This window comes from Onthophagus taurus, chromosome 1 (assembly GCF_036711975.1).
Source record: "Onthophagus taurus isolate NC chromosome 1, IU_Otau_3.0, whole genome shotgun sequence".
NCBI lineage: Eukaryota > Metazoa > Arthropoda > Insecta > Coleoptera > Scarabaeidae > Onthophagus > Onthophagus taurus.
The window spans coordinates 30,604,307-30,626,755 of NC_091966.1; the positions used below are offsets into that span (position 1 = coordinate 30,604,307).

At 31.4% G+C, this 22,449-nt stretch overlaps 2 protein-coding genes across 2 annotated transcripts in view; one reads left to right on the forward strand and one right to left on the reverse strand.

Moving 5' to 3' along the window:
- Window positions 1–14,303, reverse strand: part of LOC111429083 (Dynein heavy chain 1) — a 42,293-nt gene extending 27,990 nt beyond the window's left edge. The window contains exons 1-6 of the mRNA XM_023064872.2: window positions 14,063–14,303; window positions 4,780–4,917; window positions 4,432–4,713; window positions 4,189–4,378; window positions 3,936–4,139; window positions 1,720–3,876 (exon numbers count right to left, since the gene is read on the reverse strand). Of these exons, the coding sequence (XP_022920640.2) occupies window positions 1,720–3,876; window positions 3,936–4,139; window positions 4,189–4,378; window positions 4,432–4,713; window positions 4,780–4,917; window positions 14,063–14,089 (2,998 nt within the window). The 5' untranslated portion in view covers window positions 14,090–14,303. The remainder of the gene's footprint in view (window positions 1–1,719; window positions 3,877–3,935; window positions 4,140–4,188; window positions 4,379–4,431; window positions 4,714–4,779; window positions 4,918–14,062) is intronic.
- Window positions 14,304–15,250: 947 nt separating this feature from the next.
- LOC111429077 (uncharacterized) lies at window positions 15,251–17,005 on the forward strand. Its single transcript, XM_071199499.1, has 3 exons — window positions 15,251–15,334; window positions 15,391–15,450; window positions 15,504–17,005. Exons 1-3 carry the CDS (start codon window positions 15,328–15,330, stop codon window positions 16,577–16,579), a joined length of 1,143 nt encoding a protein of 380 aa, XP_071055600.1. The 5' UTR covers window positions 15,251–15,327; the 3' UTR covers window positions 16,580–17,005.
- Window positions 17,006–22,449: the final 5,444 nt, after the last annotated feature.

Consider the following 22,449-nt stretch of genomic DNA (forward strand, 5'->3'; position numbering starts at 1 on the left):
GTAAACAATCGTTGTGTTTAAAACATTTTTTCCATGATTTTCATCATTGAAACAACCCAACAATATATTGAATAAAAAACGTAAAAAAAAAGAAATTAAATTAATAATGTAGAATACAATTTGTGATAGTCAACCATTCTTTTGTCAGTTACTTTTTAACTCATTACTTAGAAATATTTATATAATTATCCTAACTTTTGTGTTATTTAAATAGAATAAGGATAAAAAACATTTTTCTGTAGGAGTATGAAAGTTATTAGCGAAAATATATTTTCTACCCCAAACTTCTAACCCTTGTAAGTTCTTACAATAGTACTACCTAACGTATAAAAAAATCATTGTGGGAAATTGCACCAAAATCGACAAACAATTTTCGCAAAAAAAATTAATTTTTGGGGTGGTTAGGGTAGTTAACCCCAGCCACCCCTTAATGTCGTATATTGTTTATTTTACTGCGTAAATCTTAATTTACAACTAATTTATGGTTTTCTTCAAAACATTGTTCAAAAGTGTTACAGTTTATCACATTATTCTTAAGAGAAAAGGGGTTATCTATCATACCCCGTAATTTTGCAGGGGATGGTCAGAGGCAAATAAGAAAAAACACGTCATTAATATTTTTAAACGTACTATAAGGACACATATTATCGCCAAAATCGACAGAGTAGTTTTCAAAATATTCCAAAAAACTAGGGGTAGTTTACTCCCTGAAGCCCTCAGATATATGTGTGATATATCAATGGAAAGCTCTTTGAAAATAAATATCAGTTACATTTACCACATTTCGATAGCTATTTTCGTTTTCAGCCTATAAGCGAATATATATATTTCGCCCCGATTTCCAACCCTTATAACTCGCCCCAGGGGCTTTATTAGCACGTATAAAAAAATACGTAAACCTTATTTTTGGCCATACTATCGCTGTACCAAATTTCAACAAAATCGGTGAGGGACAGTTCTGATACTTCCCTTGTGAGAGACCTTAACGAAGCAGAAGAGGATCTAAAACTAATGGGAGTAAGAGCATGGCGAAGAAGGGCAAGAAACAGGGAAGACTGAAAGAATATTCTGAGGCAGGCCCGGGCCCACCCAGGGCTGTAGAGCCAGAGACGAAGAAGAATTTGTTATCTGTCACTAACTTATAATTAGCCGAGGTCGCTTACGGCTAAGATGCTATGGAATGACATAGTATTCCATAGCAAATTAACACATATTGCGACTCCTCAATCGTGATCAGTCTGAAATAACACTATGTTATTTTGCAAACCGAAGCCAATGGGTAATGAAAGTTTATTATAAAGTTCGGAGCAGTGTAAAAAATGTATAAGTTATCGTTATTTGGCACATATTTAGTTTTTTCTTGTATGTTAGAAGTTATTTTTTGTAAAAATAATCCTAGCAGTCCATTTACAGAAAAAATAGGCATTTCCAGATTTTGTTCCAGATTTTTCGAAATTGTAATTAACAGAAATTCATCTTTAAACATAGCGATATACATATATGTTCTATAAAATAGCGATTAAAGAACTTCCAAAACAGTTACTGTCATGAAAAATATTTTAAAAAACTCATTTTTCACGACCTTTGCCCTCTAGTAACATTCTTGGCGGTACCAGATTCGATAGAATCTTTTGATTCTCATAAAATTTTTTTTTTGAAATTTTCACAATATTTTTAAAACAACCTCTATATTATTAAAAACACAGAAAAAATATTTACCACTTAAACAAAATCTCTTCCTAATCGCTTCCAAACTGTGTCGAGTTACCCGAATTAAAACATCAATAACTTTTCGACTATAATATTTTCGCATTTCAGAAACGGCTCCCTTAACCATATCTTGCATAGCTTTCGAAAGACCTCCACCAAGTAAAATATGAGGCTTTTCAAAACACTCATAAACTAAGCTCCAATCAGATTGTTGTTGGCTTGAATTACTCTCTGCATCATTTTGCCCATCGATCGAATCATCTTCCGGAAATAATTCATCTTCTTCTGAAGGATCACTTCCATCAATTCTAGTTCTCTTTACTAAAGAAAGGATTTCTTCGACCGCTTCTTCTACCATTAAACTTTTACGATGTAATTCTAAAGCACCCGTTCTGCAAATATTTTCAATACCATCACAAAACGTTTCAACTGTCCATGGTGGTTTTCCTTTTTCTGGTAGGGCATGAAGAGTAACATTTTGCATACTTTTTAAAACTTCTAAAACTCGATTTGTGTAAACATCATGTACTCTTGTTACCAAGATTTTAAAATTTTCGGTTGTTTCGGTAACTTTATCAACAAATTCTTTCCAATTTTGTGAAACCCAGGTAATTTCTTTCATACCAGGTTCGATTATTCGCGTTAATATTGCAAGGTGTGGTAAAAATAATGGACGAACTTCTAATTTTACACTTTTAACAATTTCAATAAAATTATTTATTAAGAATTGTAATGAATCTTTAATTAAATTAAAATGATCTTGTTTAACATACAATGTTAAAGCAACCATAGGGACTGGTAAATCCATTTTAATCATTAAATCAGATTCTCTTATTAATAAAGGTATTGTTGGATGTAAATTAACAACTAATCTTTGTAGTTCTGGGCAAATCATTAAAAGTTTTCTTGTTAAGCAATGATCAACATCCCAAACGTGTTGATTCATCCAGATTGCAACCATATCATTTTCGTAAGTTTTTAACATTGTGTTTGCTGATTTATGTCTTTTTGATAATTCAACTGTTGCTGGAAGGGATTTTAAGATATGATGAGTCGTGACACTTTCTAATAATTCATCTAAATGATGAACCAAACATCTTGCCCATTTAATTCTGCCAGCGATTGGTGGAAACATTCTGGGGACTGGTGGATCATCTTTTTGTTTGCGGTAAAGTTTAATGAGTCTATCGACTTCTTTTTCACAATATTTTAGTATTCGATCGTGTTTTTCATCCATTTTAGTTAAAGGAATTTTTTCACTAACCATTTCAAATCGAGTTAAAAATGTAATACCTTGTGGTGTTTCCCAAACGTTTTCAAAATTATTTTCGATCGTTTCGGCAATATTTTCTTTTAATTGATCGAGTTTCCAAGTAAAAGTTTCATAATCAGCGTCGTATTCAGAATTTCTTTGATCTAAATAATCATAAGTTTTATTCATAACTGTCCCTTTGATTTCTTCGAATTTTTTCATTGCTTCTTCAAGAGCTTCGCCCATTAATAAACCTTCCATTCTTCTTTTAAATAAATGCGTGTAATCATCGATTAAATCAAACATTGAAATTATTTTTCCTAATCTCCCACAAAACGCGTTAAATTTACCAAAAATATAATTTTCTGAAAAATTAAAGCCATTCCGATTTTCTGACATTTCTTGATTTCTAACTGTGGCATAAGTTTTTTGATAAACCCGATTTAAAACTGTACAATTCGTTAATTTTTGTTTCATTTCTTCCCGATTTTGACTCCAAATTGTTTCATTTCCTCGACAGTTCACGTAATCTTTACAAGTTTCAATCATTTGATTCGTTATTTTAACCATAAGGGCTGAAGTTCTTTCGGAAGTGTTATAAAATTGTGAAACGGTGTGTATTAGACGAACCGTTTGGAGTAAACCTAAAAGAGAATCTTTCATTTTAACCGGATCATCTAAGTATAAAGAGTGGCAATTTTTCTCCATCGCTTGTATAAATTTTGCGTTATCTTTTGCTTCGTTGTAACAATAAGTTATTTTATGATCAGTTTCTTTCCATTCTTTTAATACTTTCGAATGTGCCAATTGCAAACAATTTATCGACATTTGAACTTCTCTTTCTTGAACTTGATTTACAATTTGTGAAAATTGCGCTCCACGTTTTTTCCAGTATTCCAATTCATCTTGAGGACCTAAAAATTAGTTATCTATTAGTTTTAAAATTTGAATTACGCAATCTCAAATAAAATACCTGAACTATCATTTTCTCTTCGAATTTGATCACTTTCCTTTAAAATTTCAGATAATTTTTTAATCCATTGTTTAATCCTTTCTTCTAAACGTATAATAAGCTCCGGTTTTTTGGTGATATCTTTTAAATCTTCTACTGTAAGAGTGCTTACAAGTGTTTCTCCGTCGTCAAAAAGATTGGGTTGATCACAAACTTCCTCACAAACTTAAAAAAGAATATTATATTAAGACATATTTGAAGTGTTGTAACCAACCTCTTAATGCACTACAAAAAGATCTTAATCCTGGTAATAATTGATTCTTTACCATTGGACAATTAACAGCGTCATCTTCGGAATCGGTGCTGGGATGTGCTAAAGCTTCCATAAAGACGTGTTCTATTATTCTTTCTATTGTTGTTACTAATCCTATTTTGTCTGCATCAATAATACCACAAAATAAATCCTAAAAATAAGACGATTTTAAGAAAAAGAAACAAATTAATGTATTTGGTTAACTTTTTGAAATCCTTCTTCTGGTAATTGTTTAGTAGTATTCGTTCTAAAAATATAAATGCACAACCCAGTTAAAGGAACTTCCCATCCATCAGTTAAAAAAAGCTTTTTCTTTGTAACTGGTGCAACAACAGCTTGTGGTCTTGAAATTGCCCCAGCAATTTGTCTACTTGGACCTGGTTTTGATTCGCTTAATGTTTGAGGTTCAGTTTCTTCAACGTCTTGATAAAACCACATTAATTTTGAACGCATGTTAGGTAGAAAGATTTGATTTATCTCATCTAACTACAACAAAAATTAAAAACAAATTAGTTATTGGTATACAATATGGCTAATGATTTTTAAACTTACCATGTCAGCTTCAAAAACATAATCCATTACTTCATGTCTGCTCAATCCAGTGGCGTCTATTAAGAGCTGGAAGGCAAATTCCAGCCGTGGGTCCATTTCCCCACGTCTGGCCTTGCGTTCACATTCTTCGCGACGTCTCTGCAAAAATTAAATTAAACCCTACAGTTTTAAACACTTCTCAACGGTTAAATGATTTTTAAAGGTCGCGTTTTAAAGTTATTCTTTACGGCCAAGCTGTTGACATCTAATAAAAACTTAGTAATTATTCCAAAGAAACACGCGAATATAAAGTATAAAGAACTAAATTATTAACTTCTTTTCAATGTACCTGGAGGAGCATTTCTGGAGTAACATTTTCTGAATCAATTTCACTTTCGTCAGATTCATCACCGTAAGTATGTGGCCCAAAAACAAACATTTCTATAACATTTAATTTCAATTGTTAAATTCAAAATTTTAATTAACAAAGTTTCAAGCTCCCGGCTTCTTTGAAGTTTCGTGTTGAACTGAACTTAATAAGACAAAGGTTTTGTTAAATAAAAGGTACCCGCCCTTTTGACAGCCCTTAGGAGGCGTCTATTTTTTCATCAATGTCATAGCTTAAACGGAATGCTTGGATTTGAGGATGAGGGAAAGTTTGAATTTCAACTTTCAGCAAGCACGCGATGATGCATAGCATTTCATGCCGGGACTCGATTTTTATTTTCAAAGCCCTTTCCGTGGCGATGGAAGTGTTAGATGACAGTGTTCCTGGCACGAGAATCTATATTTAGAAAAGCCGGCGCTAGATAAGGCGATAAAACAATGCACATGAGCAAACGTACAAAGTTAAATTGTAATTGCGTTTTGGTGTATTCACCATAGACATGAGATGGTATTCAACAAAAAATGTAATTTATATCGAATTCTTTAATTTATTTTAAAATTAAGGTGCTTTAGCAAAATTTATGCTTTTTTTTATTTTTTATAATACAGGATGTTTCAACTAGATGAGGATGAATAACACTATCAAGTTTGTTATTCCTTTATTAAAGATAAAAGCTCTTTGTCAGACTTTATATTTATGGCATGTTATTTACTTATTAAGTCCTTACATAATACAAATACTTTCTGGGCGTAGCAAATCATTGTGCATTTATAACGGTTTGAGAGAAATTTTCGCCCAGACTGGCAGAATAACATAAACTCAGTGACAAATTAATCACTAATTTTCTATGTGCTATACAAGTGGAGAATTGTGTAAACACAAATTTGTTACGAACTTGTATCAAATTAAGTCATTTAAAAAAATCTTAAGCTATCATTAAGAGCTATAAAGGACAGAAATTTCCTTAAGCTTTTTATGTTTTAACATATCTGGCATATATGGGATCTTTATTAACTGAATAATTATAATTTGATTAAAAAATATTAAATAGATTCTAAAAAATGTTTTGAGACACCTGTATTTATTCTGTACTTACATCCACTGTAGATTGACTGAAAGATCTACTTGGCATTGCCAATTTTCTAATACCACCGAGTAAAACCAACATGCTAGCACCTTTCTTTTTCTGTCCATCGTGTTGCTTTTCATTTGATTTTTTTTCATCCATATTTTGGATAAGAAAGATTAATTAAAATGAAAACTCGCCCGATTTTGAGTACGATTATTCGAAAGACTTCCGTTCGCGAATTCTTTAAATAATTATGATGCATTTATAGATTTCGTGTAGACGTACGACGCGAAAGACGAAAGTTGCTAAGACTACGCTTGATCAATTCTTATCGTGTCATATAAGTTTTAAAGAAATTCAATCGAAAAGAAATGCCATAAAATATAACAAAAATTGCTTATATAAAATAAATAAATATTTTATTTTGATATTATCGATTTAATTGTTTTGAAAAGTGCATTGATTCTTTTAGATCGATTTAATGAAGTAAAAAGGTAATTTAAAAAAAATTAATGAGAACGACGATTGAGTTTGAAATGTTTGAAATACTTCATGAAAATTATGAGTTTATGTGAATGTAGGTTAACTGTGGAATGAAAGGTTGTGATTTGCATAGAATACTGCATGATTCACAAATACAAAATGTAACAAAACTGGTTAATACGGATAAAAAGTGAAATATTAAAAGAAGTAGTGTTAATGAAATTAAATAAACTCTAATTTTACTAATATCTATGACAATTTCGAATTTAAAAAGTATCTAGACTTTATATATGTTACCGTCAATCTATATAATTCAGGTACTCTATACAATGCCTAGATAATGTATATGTCTAGGCAATATATGAAATATTATGAAGATTATTGTCCCTTAGATACTTTACCTAGGTAATGTATACAATTCTTATGGATTACATAGAGTACCTGTTGATCAACCGGCAATGTGTAAAATAAATAGATTTCGGTCTCTTTTATCAATTTTTACTCATAATAAACTTTTTTATAATCTATAAGTTTCTGTAACTATAGTAAAATCACAATTAAATTACATTAAACTTAAAATTTTTCTGGGTTAACTAACATAATGTCGTTTGCTTATAAGTAATCAAGTAATAAGTATTAAAAACTTAGGAAACAAAATAATTCTGTAAAAACAAGGTCTACTAGCCACTCAGAATTGAGTAAGTAAAAAAATTCTTTCTCTTCTGTTCTCGCCTTTTACACATTGCCGGCTTCGCATTCGGTATTTTATAGAATACTTAGTATAAAATTAATAATATTTCATATATTACCTAAACGTTTTAAGTATTTTATAAATTGCCTAGGTATTGTATAGAATACCGGATTATACAGATTGCCTGTAACATATACACATTATATTATACGTGTGTATAATGTATATACGGAGTGAGTCAATATACCCTGACCATGGTTATATGTTCTAAAATTAAGATAAGACAAAAATAAAGAAATTATTGAAACCTTTTCAGGTAAAATTATAATAACAAGACCAATTACAAAAAAAATACTCCTTAAAACTTCCTGGACCAAAGGAAACAAATTCCTTAAATTTAAAACAACTCTCAAAATAGTTAGCATTTTAGTTAACACAGGTTTATGACCTATAGCTAATCTTCCTGGCCATAATTATAATTATCATGATTTTTTGCTGTTGCTTCGTGAATCCAAACAATAACGTCATCCACTCTGACAAGCACAGTAAAATGTTCCATTTTTTTTATGTATCCCCACAGCCAAAAATTTGTTAGGATTAACTTGGGAGAGCAGGGTAGCCACAAATTTTACGTACTAGTAAATGTAAATAGTAAGTTTCACACTCAGTATTCTAAGCAGAAAATATGGACTTTAGAAGACTTATCACTCAGTCTTATAAAGATTCACAGACCCACACAAATTTACAGTTTTGCTGATTCCATCGATATGTTACTCGCAATACCCGAATTCGGACATTGTCCGAAATTTTTACATACAACGCGTTGTGGGTAAACGTAAATGATTGCAACGCGTAATGAGCAATTTCTTTGGTCATTGAGTAGCAGAAAATTTCTTACAACGCGTTGAGGGTATTTAGGTTTACTCAATAGCCGAAATTAACCAATTTTACACATTGTGGACACCTAGAACGCGTTGTGAGTATTTAGCGTTTACTCAAAACACGTTATTGACACTAAAAAGTATCCACAACGCGTTGTGAGTATTTCACGGTTGCTCACAACGTGCTGTGGCTATTCAATATTTAGTCACTTTCAATTTTGGACATTTTCAGCCAATAAACGTCCCAGGCTAACATCGTCTTAATATCTACATGTATAGTGTGGACATATAAATTGTTTTTTTAACTTATTATTGTTTAATTTAAAATTTTTAATTTTTTTTATTATAAAAATTAAAAAGAAATAAGTGTAGTATTTTAACATGTTTATTTATTTTTACATGGTTTACTGTTGTGGCATTTAGTGTCACACTTAAGCAATTGTATTAAATACGAACACGATTTATTTCTACAAGCATTCAAAGGGAAGGGAACATACAGTGCTAGCGTAAAGTAACCCCCTCCCTGTTTAACTTCCGAACAAATTGAGATATCACTATGAACAAAAAAACGTCAGTTTCTATATTTTATCAGCACAAATATTTTCTTATGGAAAATTTTGCCATCACTTTTAGTTTTTCCGGAAAATAGATCAACTTTGTTTTTTTAAATGGAACACCCAGTATATTATGGTATCTTCCGAAAGATGAAAACAATACGAATCCAACGGTACCTCACAATCAAATATCGGTTTATTAGTTTTTCGCATAAAAATTAAACAAAATGCGGAATTTTTCCGGAAAAACCAACGTATCTTCGTCGACTACCTGTCGAAATGCAATCGGCCAGGTAAATGGTGGACGGTCGGTATACGCTCAAGCTAAGACGGATTTAAAATTGCAAGTTCAATTACTTATTTTTTTTAGAAATGAAATAAAAGTTGTTTGGAAGTATATTAAATTTATGAATTAATCATATTTTATCAAAAAATATTTATAAAGAAAAAAAGTCAATATAAGAAATGAAATTGTGCTTAACATGTGATCAATATTTTGGCAGACGTCAATAATTTTTTGTTTTAAATCCTCAATACTACCCAACGGAATTTCATATACCTTGGATTTTAAATAACCCCATAAAAAGAAATCTAAAGGTGTCAGATCTGGTGATCTTGTTGTCCATTAAAATTTTTATCAAGATAATTTCGTACCATTGGCGCATAATGTGGAGGTGCTCCGTCTTGATGAAACACTAGTTCCATTTCAAAATCGTCAGAATTCTGTTGTACAATTTGCAAAAGTCTTGAAAAAAAAACATTTACTTTCTAATGAAATTGAGTGATAACGTCACGATATTCATGTGGATTAACATCACGCCGATGCAATTTTCCACCCAAAAAGAAAGTACATTCATCACTGAAACAAATATGTTTCAAGTATAATCGATTTCGTTCAACCATATTTGTCATTAGCTCACAAAATTCTGTTCTTCTGTATCAGGGTCATCTTCTGTTAATTCATGAAGCATTTTTATTTAAAATGGATGATATTTATTCTTCTTTAAGTATTTCCACGTCGTCCAACAACGACGCGGAAATATTTAACACATCACACGTTGATGCGATAGCAGCAGACGACATCATGGGCACATTAAATACTTCTGTTAACATCTGACGACCAGTTCTTTTGCGGTCTTCGACGCTTCCAGTTTCCAAAAACTTATTCACAAGCTCTCTTAAATATTTTCGACTAATTGGATGTTCAGGAAATCGTTTCTTAAATTGTCGCTCTGTTTCATGTAGATTTCTGTCAGCACGAGCAAATATTAAAATTGCTTCGATATTGTGCTCTAAACTCCTTCTAGCCATTTTGATCTCGCCTTTCTTTGGTTATACTTGGTCGGGTAGAATTCAAAGATAGAAATGAAGGAAAATATTTGTATGCTGCCTTAAATACAAAATTTCAAAGTACCTACAAACTTTAAAATTGTTGTTATGACAATTTTTTCTTAGAAGTTTTAAAAAGAACTTTCTTGTTATCCTTTTCTTGTATTGATTGTTTCATAAAAACATTCTAAAAGAATTGCTGATTTTAACCCTGCTTAATCCGAGCGTAGACCGACCTTTAACTGACCGTCCACCATTTATCTGGCCCATTGTATCTCGACAAGTAGTCAACGAAGATACGTTGGTTTTTCGGGCGAAATTCCGCATTTTGTTTAATTTTTATGTAAAAAACTAATAAACCGATATTTGATTGTGAGGTATCGTTGAATTCGTATTGTTTTATTCTTTCGAAAGATACCATAATATACTGGGTGTTCCATTTAAAAAAACAAAGCTGTTCCATTTTCCGGAAAAACTAAAAGGGATACCAAAATTTTCCATAAGAAAATATTTGTGCTGATAAAATATAGAAACTGACGTTTTTTTGTTCATATTGATATCTCAATCTGTTCAGAAGTTAAACAGGGGGGGGGTTACTTTACGCTAGCACTGTATAAGCGGGTAGATTAAGAGAATGGGAGAGGATTTTAACAATGATGGCAAGCATCAAAAAAATAAATATACTTCCTTGTTATAGATTACTAAACCCAAATTGTTCGAAAAATTAAAAATTGTTCCAATTAATGAATGTAACGGAACTAATTAAGTATCATGCAATAGTTCTCAATCTGTTTTTAATAAATTGACACTTTCTTGCGCCTCTCAGGCTTTTAATAAGAAAATAAGCAGCTGGTACTTTCCAGCCGCCGTTCTATAAAAGCCAAAGCATTTTTTGCTAATGAAATATGGTCACTATCATGATTACTTCTAAGGTTCACTCCTTCATAAAATCTATTTTCATCAAAAATTCTTGTTTTTCGTAGCCATTTCATTAATAATAAGATTTACAAAAATATTTTCTGTAGAAGCTTTAGCAGCGATGAAAGTTTTCTTTGTAATCTTCTTATTTTTCCTTATGGAACTAACTCTTCAAGGAGTACCCTCACCAGAACATTTAAAATTTTCTTTTCGTGGAGAAATAAAAATTTGGCATATCGCTATAATTCAATAAGAAATCATTTTATCTTAATAAAGTTTTGTTATACCTCGGTTAGAAACACCACTTTACCTACGATGCTTTACAAATTGAGTTGACATTGAATAGCCACAACGTGTTGTGAGCAACCATGAAATACTCACATCGCGTTGTAGATACTTTTTGGTGTTTCACAACGTGTTTTGAGTAAACGCTAAATACTCACAACGCGTTCTAGGTAGGTTGTGAGTATTTTCCGCTACTCAATGAGCAAAGAAATTGCTCAGAACGCGTTGTAATCATTTAAGCTTACCCACAACGTGTTGTATACAAAAATTTCAGACAATGTCCGAATTCGGGTATTGCGAGTAACAGATACACTATATGAGGATTCTCGTAGTGGTAGTAATAATCTAGATATGAATCTAGAAAAATCGTAAACATGAACATCGTAATGTAGCTAATTTGGTGTAATGCCCATAAACAAAAGTTTACTCTTGAGTAGGTGAATTACTGTAGGTGGTATGGATACAAGTTGTATCTTCAAAGATATGAATGGGCAGCGCATTAGGTGTGACGCTTACCTCTTGACAACAAAGGTGTAATGGTGGTAGATTTGTTGCTCGTTCTTTATAAGGTTCTTAATTTCCTCGATCAACATCACATTTAGATATATAGTTAAGAGATCTGTACCAAATACAGCAAAATACACAATCTATCGTAAAGTGTATGCACTAAATCTTTCTCTTCATTGCACCATTATACATATTATCCGGCAATCCTTTACCGTGTATGAACTTAGTCCAACCATTCTTTTTTCTAGCTAAATTTTTGCTTCCAGTACAGTTTTTTTTTATCATTTTATCATTTCTGCAATTAATCTATCTTAACCGTGAACTTTTCGATTCTTTTATTCCTTTTTTACTACATATTTATAACTCCGCCATAGTTGTCTCAATTCATCCATTTTTGTTTCTGCACTTTCGTGTTGTTCATATTTCTTATCTTCTATCCATTTACATATAGCAGTTTAATGAAGTGTTTGTTTTTTTAACAAACAAGCAAATTTTTCTATCCTGTGTATCGTCCGTGGACAATTGTCTAAAATCGCCTTCTTCGCAATCTGCGCCCATATTCTCCGGAACCTTCCTCTCCTATGCTTTTCTGACGAAATCCACCTCCAGATCCTTTTTGGCCAATGATTCTTGCTCATTCTGTTCAAATGGCCATACCATGTCAACCTTTTCTTCCATATTCTGTCTATTATATCGCTATCTCTGCCTGCATTCATTATTTCTTCAATGGCACTATTTGTAATGTGCTGAAGTCTAGATATTCTGCAGCTATACAGCGATATTTTTTGAGATGTTCCATGTTTCAGAACAATACAATGTAATACCTTCTATTATAGATTGATATATTCTATATTTAGTGCAATTCCTTATCTCTTTAGACCATCATATGAGCTATATCCGTCTCACAATTTGGAGTCTTACTGAATAAAGACCCCAGGTAAGAAAACGCACCCCCTTATTTGGTAGCCGTTTATATCCAATCGTTCCGTGTTTGCTCCCACCGCTAAATAATGTGTCTTCGCTTTGTTTATTTCAAGACCCTAGAATTCGTACTCTTCTTTCAGTTTTCTTGTCATGTATGGTGCATCTTCTCTATCTGCAGCAACAACGACATGGTCGTCTGCGAACAGTAAAGTATATAAAAAGGAATCATTTATCCACACTCCAAGATATACATATATCTTGAGCAAAGTAGACGACAGACAGTATTCTTATAACAAGTCATTAGTAGTTGGGAAATTTTCTGATATGATTTGATTTATTTTTATTGTCTCTGTTGTGGCACTATACAGTACTTTTATAGCCTTTAAACAGTTCCGATTTATGCTTGTGTTGAAGTCCTTCACGGAATTATGCTCAAAATTAACTTTGTTTAATATTTTCACAATAAACCAGGGTAAGGGTTCAATGAAAAATCTTATTTGCAGACGATATGTTAACAATGAATCATATTACTGTTAGCAATATACAGAAATGGCTTTTAAAACGGTCGACTAAAACAACTATAACCAATTATTAATAAGAAAAGTTCCTTGAAAATCAAATATACCTTAATCAGATGGCTGGTGACTTACGCGTGCCCGGTTTGCTTTAATGCGTTTAGAATTAACATTAGAAAACTGCAAACATTACAAAACAATGAATGTTGACGCACTCTGGTATTTGTGAAATGATTAACTATATGAAGAACTTAACATGACTAATGTTGAAGTATTTGTAAATAATCAATTCAACCTCAATGTATTATAATTTGCTAAAGTAATGTATTGTATTAAATGTTTCTTTTTTATTTTTGTTAAGTTTACTGTACAATGTATAATTTCAAAGTCTGTGACACCTTCAGCATTCCGCCCTCTCCAGTACAATAGTAAAAATGAAATGATATTGAATGGTTGAAGATATTTATTGCCAACGCCTCCACCATTTCTCTATTTTTAGCTTTTTTATTTATATTTACAATATCTTATAAAATTCTATGATTATTATCTTTTTATTTTAACTTGTTCCATATAAAAAGTTATAAATAACAAACTTAAAAATTTTAATTATTTCTCCTCATAACAAACTAACAAGTATTACAAGCTATGCTTAGATAAGCTAAACGTTGAGTAATATTCTTTGTTATTGTAGAAAAGTTATAATTAGCTACGCAATAATTCCTATTATACTTATTATTCATAATTACACATCATTACATACCCTATTAAGTTCTTCTTCACTTGCCATTTTATCAATTTATATTATCTCTTAATAAGAACACCAATAAATCAACCAAAAACTTAATTAAGTCAATAAAATTAATCACCACGAACCAATACTAATCACGTAATCAAAAAACTTTTTTAATAAAACTTTTCCTTTAACGGATCGGAAATTATAAAAGACGTCAATCCTATTGTCTTTTCAATAATATTATATGGAAACCTGTAAAAGATATGCGCCAGTTGAAATATCCCCCCGATCCCTTCATCCCTCCAAAACCGGCAATAATAATTGGTCACGGAATTATTCATTTGACAAAGTCACGCACTGATTTAATCAACCATTTCGAAGTCTCCATCGGTTCCCATCCTTAGGGCAAACGGTGCGGCACGTCATTGCAGAAATGTTAATGCGCAAGAAAAAATCAGCGGCACTAAACAATTCTAAGAGTTTAATTTGGGAGATTTGCCCCATCTCGGAAGTAAACTATATGGGGAGATTTATTATGAATCATAAAATTTGATTTATCGTTTCCTAGGGGATGTTATTCAATTAATCAATGAGAATTTATTTTAGACGAAAAATTTTTGTATGAATTAAACATTAATGGAAAACCACAAAGAATAGATCATTTTAAAATTTTCTTTAAAAATTATAATTATAACAATTTCAAAAAGTAATTATTTTAGAACCACTGATTCTATAAAAATAAAAACCTTAATAATCATTCCAATTTAAAGAAATCGTCTGGATTTTATTTCCAAGTTCATTATCCATGGTTAGCGAGTTCATTTATATCTGCAAAATGGTTAAATGACATGCTAACTTTCAAAATCAATAAAAACCAAATTATTTCAGCGAGTAATAATAATAAAGAATGGTTTTATTTAAGTTTTTAACTTGAAACATACATTTAAATGTTATAATTGCTACTTAACGATAAAATATAAATAAACGGTAATTTCTAGAAAAGACCTTGTTCATGTTGAATGGCAATCATATTTTGTGCGTTAGTCGAACGATGTTAAATGATAATGGAAAAGTTATTGGCGTAACCTATTGTGACTAACATGGCAAGAATTTAAAAAGAATACTACACTTTTATATTTTGCGCCGCGCCAAGTTATTTTTTTGCATTGTTTTAAAGCGATAAGAGATATATTCCAACTAGGTTACGTATATAAACTTGTGTTACTTGGTTTTTTACATTTAGTTATACTCATCGCTTTATAATTTTTACATCTCAACGAAAAAAGAAAATCATGAACGGTAAAATTAATCATAAGATAATGTGAAAAACAATTAATTATCACTTCTGTTTTTAGGCTTTCCAATAATTTTATTTATAACACTTCTAAAATTAACAACGATATTAACTGCACCAAGTAAATTAATTAAAATTTTTTATTTTCTTTTAATTTAATTAAATTTTTTTTAGCATCTCCAACTCCTCCATCATCAGAAGATAAATGTCCCACTGATAATTCAACAGCAGCAACATTTTACAGTCCAAACGGATGCGGAAAATATTTGCAATGTGTAAATGGCACAAAGATTGAAATGACATGTCCAGTTGGTCAAGAATACAATTCATTATTGGGCGTTTGTGATGACCCGAAATATGCTCATTGCAAACTTCCAGCTGGTATGAATTCGCCATCTTCAGAAACACCTGATAAAAATAACAATCAAACTGAAGCTACATCCTCATCTTCGATAAATAACTCAACTGAAGAAACAACCAGTATGGGAAGTTCTAATTCAAGCACAACTGAAATAGAAAAAACTACACCTGCAGCATCTTCTGAAGAAAAGAAGAAAGATGAAAATGATTCTAAAGAGGCCACAACTGCGGCATCTTCATCGTCGACATCTGAAGAAAAGAAAAAAGATGAAAATGAATCTACAACTGCAGCATCATCGACGTCATTATCTGATGGAAAGAAAGACGAGATTAAAGATGAATCTAATAAAAACTCAACTGATGTATCTAAAGACACTACAGCTGTAGGTACGAATTCATCGTCAACAGAATCATCTGAAACATCTCCTAACGTAACTTCATCTCATTCAAAAACAACACCAATTCCATCATTAATCCATAATGAATCCACCCCTAAAAGTTCTCAAAATATTAGCAGTGAGATAAAGGTAAATGAAACAGAAAAACCACCAAAGACATCGGAATCTAATGAAGATGAAGAGGAAGAAGAAGATGATGATGACAAAAAATCTAAAGATGGAGATAAAAGAGATGTTAAGAACTCAAAAGATTCAAACGAAACGAAAGAGGGAAATAATGAGTCTAAAGAAATGGATGGTATGATTAAAACAAAGTCTAAAGAAGAATCGAAAGATGTAAAAGATGATAAAATAGGTAGCGATAAAAAATCAGATGTAAAGAATGATAAGAAAAGTACAACTGGTAAACCAACGAACGAAGCTGAGTTAGGCGGGGATGAAGAAAAACGGGATAAAGCGACTCGACCAACAAAACCAACAGAAAAACCTTAAAAAAATCAGTAAATTTGTATGTTAGGGTAAGAAGTGTGCAGGTTGATTACTTTTAAATGGTGAGAATTTTTTAGAAACATCCAAAACAAAAGTTTTATCTAACTTTTATGATATCATAAAATTTTTGAGAAAATTTTAAGTTTTTTTGGCTTCTAGAAAATCCGCCATGTAAAAGCTGAACATCCTGTAAATGTGTAGGTATAACAAAGCTAGATTTATTCTTATCCTAGAATAGTTAATTTATGGACTAAAACATTAACGTAATATTTTTTAATTCTTTTAAATTGTGGCGACAATAATAAGGCAAATAAGAGCCAGTCGAATTGTCAAAATGAAGTGAGATTAAGTAATAAACTTCTAAATTTTCTATTAATGTAGCGATTTCAGAAAAGAAAAAAATATATATATCATAAAGGTAAAAAATTCTTTAAATGTTATATATTTTTTATTATCAGTTTTACGAGTAAAAAAATGCCTGAGTAAGTTAAAATGGAATGTTTCTATAAGTTATGTTTAAAGTCGAATACTACAAAGAATATTTTCTGTGATATCAGAAATATGCTTAAAAAAACCTTGAAGGATATTTCTGTGTAGATAAACTAGATAATGTTCTAGTTAAATTTAAGAAAATGTTAGTTTTTATGCAAACTTATTGTTTAAGTTTATCTGCCTGGAACTTTAACCAACTTTCTATTAATTAATAATGAAAGATTAAGAAATCTTAGATATCTTGAATGAACGTTGGTAATAGTTGCCATAAAAGTAGCGTGTAAATTTTTGTGCTCATTCCAATTAGTATTTATTAATATAAAGGTATTATTAAAACTATAACGTATTTTTTATTTTTGTTTAGAAAATCCTGTACACATGAAACAATAGTATTTTAATAATATTTTATTAATATTCTTAATAAAATATTACAAAATCAGTTCGAATATTGACATCTGTTAAGTAGTTTCTTTTCAATTTTAAAGAATTTTTAACGAGTATATGATGAAACTGATTCTTACTTACATCTCATTGCACATCTCATGCACATTTAGGAACCACATCTTATATATATTGTGTTTCTATGAAGACATTAAACTAAATAACAAATATTTACTTTTCCAATTCATTTACTTACCTATTCAAATATAGAATTAAATGTAAATTTGTTTGCAAATGTTATATCTAATCGTTTTTCATAATTAGAAATAGTGCTGGGTGATACTGTGACAGTTTAAGAGCATGGATTTTCAGTCGAAGCGTTATTAGCTATGGGCAATGCTTTGTGCATCAATTGAATGTTTGTCCCTAATTTTTAGTTTAGTTTGTGATTAGTGGAAACGATCCAGAAACGATTCAATGTTATTAACCCTAAATCAGTGACCACCTGGGACATACGATTTTTCGTTCTGCATTATTTTACTTACCTTAGTTCATCTTCAGTGATTAATGGAACGTCATCGATACTGGTAAAAGTTATTAGTTCCTGTTCAGATCGGCTCGGGAGCAAGGCATTGCCGACTAATCTCACGTCTCGACGTTAATCTCCCTATCTAAAGATATCTGGAAAACTTTTTACATGGGTTGATATTATTAAAGAACATATTAATTCATTCCCCCATTATTCAATACATTACTGTGGGAGAAAACACCCTAAAAACACACCTAAAATCGAAGCTCGATATAAAGACAATTTATAAGCTGTACAAAAACGAAGCGCCTAGACCGCGAACGGCTTTGGCTTTAACAAGTGAAGTTGTAGATATTTTGACTAATTAAGCGCTTACGGCCGAAGCTTAGTGATTAATATTGTATCAACCTGAAACTGATCATCATATTGTGGCACCAATGTCGCAAACAGCTGTAAACAAGTGAAGCTGTAAATGTTTTAACTAATTTTTTTCGTTCGGTTTTTGATTAAGCGGAGGTCGCTTGAGGCCGAAGATCCGTGATTAATATTATAACAACGTGAAACTGGTCATCATATTGTATAGTATGGTTTCGACATGATGAAACACATGGACATAATGGACAACAAAACCTTTACATTTTTCAAAAGGATTAGATCATTAAAAGGTGATATAATCAAAAACACATGCACATGAATGCATTTGACATTATGAAAATAATTCATTATTACAATATTTTTTGAGTATTGACTTCTTGAGACATATTATAAAATTCCAAATTTGAACGAGGTATTAGCATAGATCGGATTTGGACTCATAATCAGCAATAAATGTATTCATTTACTAGCTAGGTAAAAATCAGTAGCTAGGTTATTAAATTCCTTCTTCTTTTTGAAATTTTGTATTTATTTCTCGTCTACCACGGGCAACAACACAATTGAAAACTAGTGTCAAAAGCACATGCAATATCTGCGTGGACGGAGAAAAAGAACTAATTCTGAACGATTACGCTATAATCAAAACTTGCGAAGAATACTTATACCTAGGATCGAAATTAATCACAGTACGTATGACAGTGCGGATGCGGATTAGTAACAATAGTCGACAAAGTGCAAAGAAAACAATTAAAGTTAACAAAAAAAGATGCATTGGCGTCCAACCAAAAGAAGGTCCAGGGAACGTCCAAAATCTACTTGGGCATCGGATATTCAAAAGGCGATGTCCGAAACGACCGCAAAAGCTAGAGGTTGGCAATAGCAAAAAATGTTAAACTGACATCACTTAATTTTTTCTTCCATTAAAGATTGACATTTTTCAACAGATACATTCATCGAAAATTACACTAAACCGTTTATCGTATATTCCAGGGATTTTTTATCTTCTTCTCTGATAAACTATTTCACTTATGTTGTTATAAAAATTTATTAGGTTACTTTGCTTAAGTACAGTATGTTCATCAGTCAGTTCTTTCTTTTAAGAACACATCCATAAATTACTTTTATCGCCAACCGGCAGCGCAACCATACTTTATGCTATTCATTTGCGGCAGTAAAGTAAGACGTTGTGCTACTGTCTAGTAAACTGTGCATTTAGCGGCAGGTAATAGTTATATATATTATAAATGGGGTAGAAACATAATTACTGTACGAGTGTGGAGAATTGTACGACGAGGTCGTCGATCGAGTCGTGTATTATGCTCTAGCCCACGTGTGGTATACAACATTTTATCTACGACTGCAAAACTTACTTAAAAATCAATTTCTTTAAAAAGGTCTATTTTGACATTTATAAAAATATTTTGAAATGATTGTTGACAATTTTGAATTAATGTCAGTTTCAATAACATGTTTATTCATCTGGAATAAATGTTTAGAAATGTAAAAACATAACAATTAATGTTTATAATAAATTGTATCGTTTCTCTTTAAATAGGTATCTTTTGTATTGTTGCTCGTTTCAATAAATTAAATTAAGTCTGTTCTGATTGGGCTAAAAATGCGTTACGTAATGAAACCAGTGTGGTAATGAACTTCATTACGTAATTCAAATCACCTCTAATGAGTGTGGTAATGATGAATTATCCAAGCAGTCGTAGATAAAGTGTTTTACCTGCTGCCAATTGCTGCATATTTGAAAAAAATGACGTAAAACATCTGGATTTGAACCCGGGTACCTTCTACATGAAACCGCACTTCCCTTTCCACTATACTACCGACCTTTGATGCATAATGTAACTTTACCGAGGTATACTAACAAAACAAATCGTTTGTCACATGTCATATAATATTGGTAAGTTACAATATCTTCATATTGTTAAATTTTGCGGTTGGCGATAAAACGTTGTATGCAACACGTCATCAAAGTGTCTTTATCGAACTCGCCTGTTACTCGCCTCACTCGCTCGACTCGCAAACTCACACTCGTTCAATAAAGCATCACTTTGCTGAGTTGGTACATAAATAACTATTAAATGTGTATAAACACCATTAGTAGAACCTCCGCTGCATTGTATTTCTTTGGAGCAAGTTTTTCATTTGGCCAATTGAAATGATGCCAAACAGACTGTTCATCGAGTTCTTTCACTAAAGGTATTTTATCCATAAGTAATCCAATAGTGTAATTTAAATTCACTTTATTATTTTATCCATTACATTTAAATAATTATATATGGGGTAGGCGGACCAACCAACCTTGCACCACGATCTTAAGGATCTGTCGTACCCTGATAGACTTAACGAACCTTAATGTCTTGCTCGGTGAAAACTCGTTCAGATCCTTTGGAAAGTAAGCAGGGCAACATCGTCGGCTAGAGCCAACAAGTTGAGGTGTGTCTTTAATCGGCAGTGCCAAGTAAAAACACCCATTGGAAAATGTAATGCTGCTATGAGCAAGTCCTAAAATATTCCCGGGTTTGACAGTGGTGATGTTAACAAACAACTTAGCGTGTTTCATTCCAGGAGAACTGGTCCACAGTAGGCGAAATCTTTCTTCAGCCCCCAGTCTAATCCTATGTTTGGCCATCGCAATTGATATACCATCTGCCGCTTCATTGCCAGCAACCCCAGTGACCCAGATCAGAGAACCTCTGTTATCACAACTCAGTATGTTTAAAGTTCTTTTACAATCATTAACCAGAGTCAACACCGTTTTCACGACCTTCAGTGTCTGGAGAACGGCTTGACAAAGTTGTGATGTTGAAATATTTTTATACTGAACCTGCATATGATGATAATTTGCAGTTCGAATAAAACATAACTAATGTGGAAGTCTTGGAACAAAAATTATTCCAAGACATTCGGCACTGTGGCGCTTATAATTCGTTAATTCGGCGGACAGTCACCGAAGTATTTTTGTTACTTTAAATCCTTTGAAAAAAATATTGTTGTATCTTGCTTATTGAAATATCTTATAACCGATGCGACGCGCGACGGTCTGTATACAAAAAAATATTTACATCGTTATGCTAGTAATGTTGATACTTTGGTCGTCCTTATTCTTTTTAATATTAGAGAAGTGTACTAGAACCAGAAGAAACCAAGCTATCTTGGTATCTAGAACTTCTTGTTATAAGTAAAAACCCCAACATAAATCTTTTACAAACACAAATCTAATAGAAGTTTTGCAGCTTGTGCCAGCAATCCACTACATTTTCATTTTCAAAAACTTGTTTTTCTCGTCGACTATAATGAATAAGCTGCTAAAAATGAAGATTACAACTTCTGTTTTATAGAAATATTGATTTTCTCTTTACTTATATCCATCATATTTCTGGATATATCCCACTTTAGATAAAATCCCAAATTATTATGTCTTATTTAACTCATTTAAAATAAGTTATAAGAAAATTAAAGATTATTAATACAATAAAATGCAGTAATTTATTTATTTTAAAAGTAATAGCGTACAACATACGGATCTTATTTTTTTAATTTTTCTTTATTACCTCTTTCGAAAAACATCAAATAATCTTACGACTATAATAAAATCTAATAAAAGAACGTATAAATTCATTTCCCGTCGACAATTTACCAACTCTGCTCGCTTTCCACGACGACGTTTTAATGAGATACGCACGTTATAGTAGCTATTATATAATAATAAAATCACCAAATTCTAACGCTTTACTTATCCATTTTATTCTTTTTTTTTTGTAAAAAAAACCTTTCTTATTTTTCCATATTTTTGCTGTTGTAACTCTGCTTTTTCTGATGACATTGATTGAGCGTCCAAAAGTAAAGAAAGTATTATCATTGACCGTTTACATTATAACACATATACGCAACTAAAATAATAATATATTTATATTTATAATATATATAAAAAAAATATCTAAAATAATATTAAATCGTTAAAAAAAACAAAAAATTACACGTGATAAGAAGACACTAAAATAAGATGATTGCATATGATATTCGAAAATTGTTTTGTATTCGTTTTTTTTGTTTACGTATATATACGTGTTAGACAAAGAGA